The sequence below is a fragment of the Loa loa genome, assembly GCF_000183805.2.
Source record: "Loa loa unplaced genomic scaffold supercont3.94, whole genome shotgun sequence".
Taxonomy (NCBI): Eukaryota; Metazoa; Nematoda; class Chromadorea; order Rhabditida; family Onchocercidae; genus Loa; species Loa loa.
The window spans coordinates 97,539-110,212 of record NW_018108274.1 but is presented as its reverse complement, the minus strand read 5'-3'; the positions used below and the strand labels follow the sequence as shown (position 1 = coordinate 110,212).

The following is a 12,674-nucleotide window of genomic DNA, read 5'->3' as shown; positions in this document are numbered from 1 at the left end:
AACACATATATATATATACACACACACACACACACACACACATATATATATATATATATATATATATATATATATATACACAGGACATTCCCATTTCCTTCGAACATATTCATGGTGTGAAATAGTGTGTAATGAGAATGTATCGAAGAGTCGAAGAGATGCTGTCTTACACTTTAACACTACTTGCATTACTGCTTATTGTCGCTTCCTCCTATTTATTTCTCCTCTATTATTTTTTTTTGTAGTCTGAGTTTATTCTTTGTTTCCTGTAGTCTGAGCTGTTCTTAAGTTTGTCCGACGCGTTTTCCTTGTACCAAAAAAATATGGCAGTCAGAACCGATATCAGATCAATCTGGGAATCGTAAGAAATGACAATATTTCGCTATTTTGAAAAATGTATGTATTGGCGGTGGAAAGGAAAGGAGGAGCTGAGTTGTCGCTCTGAGTTTTATCAGAAAATTGTGAGGAATGCAGAGCAATTAAAGTGTTGTGTCTGTATTTATAGAATAAAGACATCGTCAAATCGAAACACCATTAGTAATCTCTCAGTTACTGGATTCCAACGTAATGTGTCAGTTTTATCTTTCATTGTAAGCATATTCCCGTTATCTAGAACATACATGATAGTGCACTGGAATTTGGCAAAATGGTCATCATGTATTGGATTATTGGATTACAGGGAAAAGACTATCATTTGGGACCTTGTTATTTTTTATGAAAGATAGTGGACACTAAATGAACAGTTGTTGTTATTTATGAGTGCTGTGAGCATGTACGTATAAGATGGATTTGTAACAGAATTGGTGTAATGTAATATTTTCTGCAACCATTTCAGAGTTGGTGGCGTATACACTTCATTTATTTCATAAAACTTATTACAAAAAGATGTCTATGCAGCAGTATCGAAATGAAAAGAAAGTAATCGAAGAAGCAGTAGCAAAAGTGCGTGAGGTGGTACATACGGCATCGAAGAACGACATCATTCTTGCACTTCATAATTTCGATTTCGATGTTAACAAAACTATACAAGCCTTTTGTGATGGTTGGTCGAATCAGATTTATTTTTGGGGAACCTACTTCTTAGATTTAGATTTGAATTTCGCATGTTATATTTTTGTCAGTTGAAAGTCTGTGTTTCCTAACAAAATTTACCAGTTTCATCAATTTATTACTAAGGTTCCAAGTTACTCTGTTACAGATGGTGCACAGAGCGCTTTAGGTTCGTGGAAAAGATCTGGCACCTCTAATAAAAGAATCAAAAAAAGAAGAAGATGACCAAGGACCAAGTCAGTGTTTTTTTAAAAAATGTTTTATGAAATGATAAGAGAGATGGTAAAACTGTTCGCCAAAGGTTCACATATAATTTTCAGACGGGTGCTGCAGCAACTGTATCTACACTTTCATGCACCTGTGCACCACATTCTACTCCTAGAACTCTGAGTGGAGTGGTCTCATCGCCTATCACCAACGGTAAGGCGGCAGTTGCCAACGTAAAAGAGAGCAATATTTGCAGTAATTAGTTTCGATGTTTGATTTTTTTTAAAAGAGGATAAAGGATGCTCCGATTTTAGCTCCAGATCAGTCAGTTATTTCCTCAAACTGTGATATAGTAGGCTTAACATGAGGTGATATCTTCTGTTGTAAAATATTCTTCAGGTCGAACACCGACATTCCTGTTAATCTTATAAATTTTCATTGGAATGGAAAGGAGATTCCCAAAACATTTTGTATAGTTTCAGTTTGTTAAACGTGAATGAATGTCTATAACAGGAATTATGGAAGTAGCGAATTCACGCAATCGATCTGAGGTTGTGCCATTATCAACGTCTGAGTCGCAAAAACTAGTGGCCAATGCTGGTGGTGCTAAAATGCCTTCCGCTAGTTGTGTTCCTTTCAAATCAGCAACATCGATCGAAATCCAGAATCTTGAGAATGATCGCATCGATGGAGATGTTGCAGGTTTTTTTCCTATAAAAATTTCCTTTAAAACTTTTCAACGTTTTTTTATGCACGGTATCTAAGGTTACATTCTGATTGGTAACGAAAAGTTCCGGATTATAAAAGTTTTTTGTGCGCAACAGGTTTACAATTCTATTCTTAAAGCCTCTCATCTTGTTTACTAACATTTTGGCTTAGGCTACTTCATTTTTTCTTAATAAAATTATTTTAGGTGCGACAGGACTACAGGACCATGATAGTGAAATTGAAAAAATAGAAACCGTTTTTGAAAACCAAATTTCTATAGCGGAAGAGAATGTGAGAAATTCATTTAAGGTGAGTAAATATCGAAAATAATGAGTGTATTTTGAAATATATTTTACTCTGAGTGTTTTGATTTTCAACTATGGAGTACCAGAAAAACAGAGTGAATCTGATTGGCCGAAGAGTTTCTCGTCCAAGTAAAATATATTTCATTCAGAATACTTTCCAAAAAGAACATACATGACTTCGGGTCAGAAAACAGGGTATGGTACATTCAAGTATTAGCCATACCTTTGATTGTTTATGCGAACGTAATTGGAAACCAAACACTATCTAGTTTAGTGTATACGCCAAATTTTGGCTGAACGTGAAAATCATTTGTTGGCGGAATTACAACGAACACATGATGAAGGGACACGGTTTTTCAATGAACGTCGTCTGCAATCTTGTGAACTGTACGATCGTGCCAAACGAATGAGCGCAATGAGTGATCGTGAACAGGCAGAACTGCGTGGCGAAATTGCAAGATTTAATGCGGAAAAACAAAAGGAAGAAGAAATCGCTCTTGCAAGTCGTTTCCATTGCGATAGTGATCAACTCATCAAGCTTGTTAAAAATTTCGGCGAAGGTATTACAGAACTTGATTTGCACACTTCTCGTCAATTTGTTAAGATTAGAATGTCAGGAAAAATGAAGGAGCATTTTACACAAGAAATAAGAATTTTATATTTAGTGTTATATGTAGTGTCAAATTTTCTCTTGAAAATGGACCCATCAAGCCATTAGCTGATGATAACATTTACACAGATTCTTTCGAATGTTTTGTAACAATAATAACAGTATGTTACCTGTACCTGGTTACAATCTCATCATATAATTTGTGTAGTGACATGATCCAAATTTGTTCATAATTCGATCTCTGGCGGGCGAATGACAATAAGCTATTTATTGTATCCACGATATCTTTAATAAATTTTTCCAGTGGTTGCTGTGAATAATACAATCAGAAGTGAAACAAATTTAGTAGCGCGTCAAGCAGGAAATGCTGTATCAGCGTATGTAATGAAACATTCGACAAGTCATTCGTCCATTGTAAGCTCACTCGGTGAAGATTCAGGCCTCGGACAAATTAGTCCAGTTGGAAATGGTGCTTTTTAAAATTCAGTATAGAGAAGTGAAAATTGAGAAAAAAAAGTTGATTAGTTACTTTAGTAAGGTTGTTGTACTATATTTTATTGAAGAATGCGACAACTATACAGGCAATCATTAAACAAAGTAAAACAAATAAAGTGGAAATTCTCCTATCTTTAATTCTTGACTTATAGTCTTGCAATGCTAGTAATTATGAAAATAATAAACTGGCGGAATTTTCAGAGGACCGTAAAAATGTAGCGGAAATTTCAAATGGAGGGATTCTGATGAAATCTGACGCTTTGACTGCCGAACAACTCGCGGATCTCAATAAAAAACTGCAGGAATCACTCAAAGCACAGGTGCATTTTGCTCAAACAAAGGCAGTGATATTTTAATTTTTGTTATTACTTGGGTAGTTGTCATTATTATCCGTTGCTAAATAACGTCGAAACATGGTAGAACTAGCGTTCTAAAATTTAATGCGTCGCTTATGATGCTTGATTGACTGATGACAAACGGTTCTGATTTACTACAATTGGATTAGTGGACAAACTGTGGAAAGTAGTTTGAATCCCAGCACTAAGCTTACTTGCACGAAGTTTCCTTTTTTTTGTAGTACTAAGCGTTTAGTTCCGAATTGCAGTAATCGTTCTGCATGGAATGATGATTTTTTTTTCTTTTTTCTTTTCTGGTATTTTCACTATAGACATTAGTAGTTGTTTTAACCATATGATTATTATTTCAATATATCAAGAATAACAAACTTGTTATGGACTACTTTATGTTATCCGGTTTTATAGCTCTAGTTTAATAAAGAGTTGGAAATGGCTGATTCTATGTTCAGGGTATTGATGCTTCGATTTTATCTGGTATTGGTAGTAGGAATGGAATGCCAGCCAGACGACGCCCTCCTGGTAGTGGACGAGGTGGACAGTCAAATTTAGCTCGAGGAGGGCGAGGAAGAGCTCAATTTAGCAATGGTAGCGGCAAAACATCGCTTGTTCGCGTTCCTGACCTTTTTATTTTGGAATCTTAGGCCAAAAATTATTACATACTTCAGCTCGAAATATGTTCGGTCATTTGCTCATTTCGAAATGTTTAATTTGGATTTTATTTTAATCACGAAAATATTTAGTCACTTACTTTTGAAATCGTTGTACTGAATAGCTGGTTAAAGAGTTTTCATTTGTAATATTGCTTGGAGCCAAATTCATTTTCAACTGTTTGAGGTAATTATTGTATGAAAAGTGTGCTACGCATTCATAAAAAGGAAATGAATCAACAGTTATTTCTGTAATTTCTCCAATTTTTTTTTTTTGAAGTAAGCAACGGTTTCATGATTATATATCTGCATAGCGAAAAGATCACGTTGTACACATTTTTAAATTTCCGAACAATAAACTTAAAGGTTGACAGTAGGTTCCATGTTTCATGCCGTTGATCTGGAATGTATTGTTTGAAACATGGGATGCATTGTTTCCTGAAAAACAGCTTGAACGGAATTACACATTTTGATGTTGCGTTTCGTAAGACTATCAGATTTCATTTTCCATTCATATATCCACTTTTTTTTTGTCCTTCGATTTGTTTTTCTGTGATCAACATAGTCCATGTTTCGCGTTTTTCCCAAAAGTACTTCATTTTTTTCTTGTTCTGCCTCGTCATTCTCAGAGTGCACTTCTGCCCGTTTCTTTCTTTACCTATCTTTCAGTTATGTAAGCATTAATTTCCTCAATTAATTGTTGCACATTGATTTAGGTTGCAAATGTTATAGGATTTGAATGTTCAAGATAGATAAACCAAATTCTGCCATGTAAATGTAAATGTCATTGATTTGGTTGGTCGAGACAGCTATATAACAGTAATAATGATCCTAATATTGTTTTTGTTAATCCAGGATCTATGATATCATTTAGCCTTTACATTCGGTCTTTTGCCTCTGCCTAACCAAATGACTTTTTCCAGTTGAAATGATTTATAAAATGGTTTTTACTTGAAAATGATTTACTTCATGGATAATTCATGATATGAAATCAAAGATGCCAAACTTCCGCAATTTTGAGTTTCATTTGCACTGTACTTCTAAAGATTTTAGAAATTCTAACTTTTGTGCTTCGAAAAAATTTGGCAGCACTTCAAAGTGACGTTAGCAGGCAATTTATGTAATCACAACACCCTTTTTCAACCACATTTTTGTCACCAGTTATCAATGTCCTAAAATGTGTATGTGTAGGCGTCTCTATATGTGTGTACGCCTCTGTGAGTATTGTTTACAGATGAACACATTTCATAATGGTACGTATTCGCTCATTTCACTTTACACTGTACTGCAGTAATTTGAAAAATTCACCTTTATATTTGCAATAATTTATCATGCATATTTGTTCTGAGGCTTTTGGGTATATCTTTTTCTGATTGTATTCTTTTCGAACAAAAAAGTCTGACTTTCTTTTCTATCATTAAATTATCATTCCTTTCATATTCATGTTATTTGACATGGAAAAATAGGCGTCAAACTCAGTGAAATATGAATCACTCAACTGGGTTTTCATGGCCATGAAACATTTTCAGAGCGAAGTTGGTTTAGTTTTAGAAGCATCTCAGTGACTTCTATGTTCAATAGGGACTTTTTCTGCTTCGAAAGTTGCATACCCTAATTTTCCTCCTTTGGCTGAGGGATAAGCCTTTCATATAATCAGGAGATTAAAGGAGACAAAGAGATAGAGTGAGTTCAAATTCAGTCATGTTAGCTGTTGAGAATGAGTAATATTATTGGACTTGAAATGGTAAATTTAAAATTGATGAGACTGTGGTTTTTGGGATTCTCCGAGCAGAGATTGGTGTCGTAGCGATATTCTTGTACTCCGGATACAAGTCACTGGTTCAACTAATCCATTTGCTTATTCGGCTGAGAGTCTTTATTTGTTGGAAGTTTTTGAAAAATTCAGGTAGCAGGGTCAGGTTTGAGAATTCATAATTAGACAAGATGTCAGTAGGATTTTGGAATAGTTGAGAAGAATAGTAACAGTAGCCACAATAGCTTTAAAGAACTGTACTTCGACAGTGTGTTTCCGAGCTTAGTCTGCAGATGTTGGACATCTGTTCCAGCACTCATTTATTATTTGGAACTGGCTTTTCTTTTTCCCCAGACTTCCGGATGAAAGGCAGTTAATTATTCATTCTCGAAATATCCAGCCATATTTGTTGTAATCTATTATTAGATGAGAATGAGTCGTCGTTGTAGAAATCGTAATAAGGTACAGTGGCGATTTCTGATGTAAATAAAAGAAAAATTAGATTTGCCAGTTTACGCTTGAAAAAAATTCCTTGTCACTGGAAAGTTGAGGCAACCGACTATCAAAAAGCAAATTTATTTTCATTGGCTTCATTTCTGTCATTGATTGATGGTAGTGTGGAAAGACTGGAGTCAAAGGCTCGTCAATTCTAGATGTTGACTCTTCGAGACATCCACATTTCCTAGTTTACAGTATGAATTTTGTAGTCTTGTGGATATTTATGAAATATATACTTTTTCACTAAGTGCAAAGTGCATATGTAGTGCTGTAAGAATTGTGGTGCGATATAAAATAACTGCCGGGACTAGCGCGCACTTCAAGTCCAGCAGTCTCATCCACAGGTCGTGTTAAATGCAGTCATCGCCCCCTTTTGTCGTATAATAAAATTTCTTAATTATGGAAACAGATTAATCTTTCCAGCTAACGTATGTATGTCAAATTAGTCAAAAACAGAACAAAAGTCAAGATTTAATTCCAGGTCACAGGAATGCAGAAGAATGCATCATTCTTCACTAAACACCACTTGTTCACTGCCTATATCCAAAAGCCACCAATTAACTGATTAGGTGGACAGGCATATCAAAACAGAAAAAGGGTAAGTTCACTGGCTTATATACAGCTATTCCAGGTTATCATTGTTGTATTTCATGTATGGCAATATATTGATGGTATCTCTTGGTAGAGAAATTGGCACCTCTTCGACATGTCAGATTACAGGTGTTGCATTCGCGCTTTGACAACATCACTTATGTTCTTATGTTCCAAGTTACAATGTTGTATCCGATTTTTAAACTCATCGAGACTATCTCTATGATATCATTGCTGCTTAACGTACTGCTATGACTTTTCATTTCGTTTCGATTCGTTTTCCTCATTCAGAAATTATCCTGAAGACTGGATTCATGAGAAGAATGCACCAACCTCAATGGCTGATGAATTGGAACCACTGTGTATTTCAGTGGGTCTTTATGTGAAACCTTCGGCCAGAATGACAGTTACTGTATGTCTGCCTCCATTGAAACAACCCGGACAATCGATTTCCAATTGGGATTTGATGGAGAAAATCAAAAAGGCCGTCAGTCCTATTGAGGTATTAATTTTCCCTTCATTTTAGTTTAGAAATATCGTAATGAATAGTGAATGTTGACTAAATACCATTTCTTAACTTTATGAAGAAGGAGGCTCGTATTGTCAGATATAAAGTTATACGGGGGTTAAGCCGTTTGTATGTGGTGTAACATACTACAACTCCGTGTGTTAAAATTCAAGTACTTCCCGAATAGTAATCCTATTTTACACCAGTAATGATCATGAACAATGATTTGAAAGAAGCTGAGGATGCCAGTTACTTATCGAACGTTAGCACCATCATGCCTTTGTTTTTCATTTACCAAAATAATAGATAACTTAATTTTTAACGTATTCGTTTCTTCAGTTTGTCGTTAGTTTAGGTCACCTGTCAGGAATATATTTGGTTATAACTTTCGATATCAGTCTAACTGTTCTCCTTGATCATCTTCCTACTCTTTACCTCCGCTTTGATGTGAGAGGTTAACTTTTGTACTAGCACCACAAAAACGTATATTTTTTATTTTGTAGCTTTCGTCGATTCGCGTTATAACAAGCACCATCGAGTTGGTTCGATTTGAGGCAGAGCTTCCTAGCCGCAAGATTCTTGCTAAGGTTATAAATTAAATATTCATTTGAACTGCTGTGAATTATCCGTTTTCAAATGTGTTACTAATATCGTTCTGTCCAAGGTCATTTAACGTTCAATATAGAGGTTCTTTTTTAACCATCCGTCTCAACATTAGTCTTTTACTTCATTAAAAGTATACACTAATTCAATTAATTTTCTTAAACTTTTGGGTTTTTCATTTGTGTCCATCGTATATCACGAGACACTTTTTTTCAGTTGTTAACCAGATCTGTCACCTATCCTCATGAAGTACGTGACAGAAGATCAGTTCAGCGATGAAGTCGTTTTTTTCTTGAAGTTCGTCTAGGTTTGATGCCAAATATAGTTTTCAGGTCATTAAAGCTTTGGATGGTTATACATTGAAAGTAATGGGTTTCTTTGAACCGCTAAAAGTCCGAGCAGCGGAAGCGAAGTCGGATTTTCCCACTCGGCATGATTGGGATGAGTTCTTCCGAAATTCAAATAATATGAATGAGCTAGAACCCGGTGAACGACCGGATACTATTTACCTAGCGAAAATGCCGTCGAATTGGTTTAAGGTCAGCTGCTATGTCTCCATAATTTTTACATTCTCGTGCCCTTCCTGTAGTACGTTCGACTGAGTTTCGCCTGCTCATTCATACGGATTTCATGAAAATTCATCTGTCACTATGTCACTCTTTCGATCTTTTGAAGTTCCTGTGCTGTTGCATCGTAATATGAAATGTGATTAATTGCTGTATCATACTGTATCGTCCTGCATTAAACTCTATTCAGTATCTCTGATAAAGCAATACAATATGTTTTCTACTTGGTTCTGGAAGGCTTTCATTTTTTTAGGAGTGTGGCTCCACTGATGATTCAATGCCCAGTGAACATGTTCTTCAAAATGTCTTCGAACGTTTCGGGACAGTTCGGTGTGTTGATATCCCAGTTTGCGATCCTTATAGAAGGAAAATGTCTGCTCAAATATCTGGTATACGCACCACAGGTTTTTCATTCGGACAGGTCAGCCCTTCTCTATAGATAGAAGTTTATGGTTATGAGATTTACTTTACTCTAAAAATACTCCCAGCTCATCCATCTCAAGTTTCTACAATTTAAGAACTATTTTAATAATCCTTTCAGGAGATATTATTTGAAGGATATGTGCAATTTGTAGAATACATATCATTCGTTAGAGCTATGGATTTCTTACGTAACAAGAAGTTAGTGAAGAAGATGCCGGATGATAGGATTTTCGAAGCAGCCATCAAGGTTAGCAGATTTCGTTCACCAAAACAATCTGTGATATCTCATGTTTTCAAGAGCTGATGGAGGCGAAGGTATTGCATAATCATCACGTGACTGGTAGATGCTGTTGCAAACTGATTTATATTGGATTCTCGCTTTCCGTAGTCAGTAACACTAACTTATAAATGAATAGCCCGGCTTGCAGGTTTTACTTTGCAGGTTGATTTTGATAAAAATAAACATTTGTCAGACAAAAATATACAGAAAAGATGTGTCGAAAGGGAACGGTTGAAAGAATTGGAAAAACAAAAAATTTCAGAAGAATGTCAAAAATGGTATGAAACTGACTTATTCATCTTTACTATATAGATGACAGTTTTAAATCTTTTATAACTGTTACTGTTTGAGACTAGTAACATCTAGGAAGGTAATGCTAAGAGGAGGTATAGGGGACATTATAGGACGCTTCCAAATAACAAATTTGAAAGTCTCGAAAGAAACGTTGCTTATATTTCTGTTAGTGAAAGCTGAAATTAAACCCTTGGTTCCTCTCAATTCAACAAAAATTACACGGAAAGTATGTGGTAGTTACTGAACAATGCTCATTTTTGCAGTGAAAAGGAAGAGGGGAATACAGGAAAGGAATACGTCGATCGTCGGTCACAGAGTGAAGAGAAACACCGCCGAAAAGTTAGTGATTTTTGTTTTGAAATGTTCGGCAGTTTTATCAATTTCGTGGCTATCTTTTCACTATTTGTTTCATAGTTTTATTTTCATATTTCGAAGTTTCAAAAGCTATTTAAAAGGTGGAATATTGAATTTTTTCAACTGTATGTAATGAAATCCCGGAAATATCCGTACGATTGAACTTATTATTTTCCACAGTTAAATCCAATCAGTAGACAAGAGCAAGTACCGGAAAAATAAATGAGGTCTTTTATCGACTGTGGAAGTTTAAGTCCTGGACACTCAGTTTTTTGTTATAAATGTAACAGAATATGGGCTGCATTAACCGTTTCATATCATGACAAAAAAAATATTTCGAATTGAGAGTTCAGCGAAATCAAGAAAAGCGACTGAAGAAGGAGCGTCTGTTAAATGAAATGATTGCGGAAGAAGAAAGAAAATTGCTAATTGCACAGCGGAAGTTAGAGTCAAGGAGACTGCTTTCGGTACTTTTTTGGAGAATTGAGGTAGTTTATCTGTTTATTGGGTTTCAAGGAACTGCTCTATCTTGAATCTCTTCCTTGATCAATTTCGAGAGGGTTGAATCAATAACTGCGGAACATAGAAGTGTAGAATGTTGGGGTTTTGAATTGTGTTAAATTATCTACAACACTGCCGGGAACTTTGCTTGTTGTCATTGTTCTTCCACAAACATTTCCTGATAAAGGATGAAGGATATTTAGGCGAAATTGCGAAAGAAGGATTCTAGAATGAAAATAAGTTCGAGGGATCTGGAAGAAGACTTGCAATCTGAACTGGAAACAAAATTACGACAAGCTCTTCTTCGAGAACAGGAACAAAGATTGCGAAAACGAGTACGGTTTTCTGTCCTATTCAGATGTCCTCTCCTTTTTATTAATCCAGTTCTACTTCAAGCATCATTCCACAGTTTGATCTTTTGCATCATATTAATCACAGTGAATATTATGTGTTAAAGAGGAGGTTTTTCTTGAGCCGTTATTCCAACCGCAACTTATCAGTGATTGCTTTTTTATTCTTTGATTATTCACCTCAACATTTTTCATTTCTTATGACTGATAAAGAGGTAATTACTGCTTTCAGATTGAAGCTAAGATGATACTTGGTAAATTACATACCACTAAGAGTGGAAATCGAAAAGATTAGCATGCTTCTAAGAGGTAAGCTGTGATCCTGTGACGTGTGGGAAAAGATCACATCCTTTTCATAATTACATGTTGGAAATACTTAATAACATTTACTATAAGCTCCAAACTAAAGAACGAAGACTACTGATTCATTTTTAACCAGCAAGGTGGATGGAACACCTTTTTACTAAGTATTTAGTAGTAGTGATCACGCATTTTAACCTAATTTTAGCTTAATTTCTTTAGATACTAGTCTAGTTTGCATTGTTATTGATATGTTGAACACACTGTTTGGTATTAAATAAATATGCTTGTATTAAATATTAAATAAATATGTTTGTATTAATATGTGTATTAAATAAATATGCCTTTTCCAGACGATCGGTACTTCTTTGAGTTAGATTGCTAACAAGTAAAGTTAGACTACTTATGTATGCATCCTTGGGAGTATTACATGGTGGGCTCATCTTGACACTAATGTTAGGGAAGATGTTCGGAAGAGATGGGATCCTACGTATTGTATCTGTGAATTCCCGTTATGGCAACAGGAAAAAGTTCTTGGATAAAGGTGCAAGAGATAGGAACAGAATTCGCCGACGATCTGATATCTTGCTAGATGCCCAAAGTTCCTGACCCCAACCTAACAATGGGGCGAGTTCATTTCTCTTTAGCGGCATTCCTTTCTTAGATATCTCACTAATGCAGCTATTCCCTTCTCGAGTCGTGTGAAAAACGCTTCTTGTTTAAATTCAAGTCCAAGAACCCACAATTCCGGTATCCTTATATGTTCGCCGGAGGATCCGAACCTGTGCCTACTAAAACAGAAGTTGGCTCGACTCGGAAAGTTATTAAATTAGCTGGACAGTGCAACTATACCACTAAGTTTGCAGTGTTCAACGGAATAACTAGCTGTGCTGGGACGCAATGTGGTACATAGCGTCCCGCACTCGATTCGGACCTCAATTTCAGCACAGGTTGATCAGTTATGTTTAGTAGGGGGTAGGACATAAAAAGGACCATACCTACGATCCTTTTTCTCATGGATGGTGAAGTAGTAAGTCTCGAGACAGAGCTAATCACTGCTATAGTATGAGAAAGCTAAAACATGTGTGAAACAAGAGAACCGTTATTGAGAGAAAGATGGATAGTGATAGAGCTTACAGTTATCCTTCATTCATAGAATGGAATGTGTGTACATTACTTAAGATTAAGCAACGTGCCACTATCTTCAGTTGGACATCGTATTTTTTTGCAAAAACATTGTCACAGGCTTTGTCTTCTGCTCATGTAAAATATAAC

The 12,674-nt window shown here is 35.7% G+C and overlaps 2 protein-coding genes across 2 annotated transcripts; both read left to right on the top strand.

Annotated features, from left to right (window-relative positions):
• Positions 1–829: 829 nt before the first annotated feature.
• On the top strand, positions 830–4,592 carry LOAG_08422 (hypothetical protein). The gene is made up of 9 exons (XM_020447697.1): positions 830–1,042; positions 1,199–1,286; positions 1,371–1,470; positions 1,771–1,959; positions 2,171–2,274; positions 2,545–2,830; positions 3,185–3,349; positions 3,577–3,695; positions 4,181–4,592. The coding sequence occupies exons 2-9, from the start codon at positions 1,272–1,274 to the stop codon at positions 4,370–4,372; spliced, it is 1,170 nt and encodes a 389-aa protein (XP_020302102.1). The 5' UTR covers positions 830–1,042; positions 1,199–1,271; the 3' UTR covers positions 4,373–4,592.
• Positions 4,593–7,102: 2,510 nt separating this feature from the next.
• Positions 7,103–11,589, top strand: LOAG_08421 (hypothetical protein). Its single transcript, XM_020447696.1, has 11 exons — positions 7,103–7,349; positions 7,512–7,722; positions 8,232–8,315; positions 8,664–8,870; positions 9,151–9,318; positions 9,439–9,567; positions 9,763–9,878; positions 10,158–10,233; positions 10,602–10,736; positions 10,953–11,084; positions 11,332–11,589. Exons 1-11 carry the CDS (start codon positions 7,336–7,338, stop codon positions 11,392–11,394), a joined length of 1,335 nt encoding a protein of 444 aa, XP_020302101.1. The 5' UTR covers positions 7,103–7,335; the 3' UTR covers positions 11,395–11,589.
• The last annotated feature ends 1,085 nt before the right edge of the window (positions 11,590–12,674 follow it).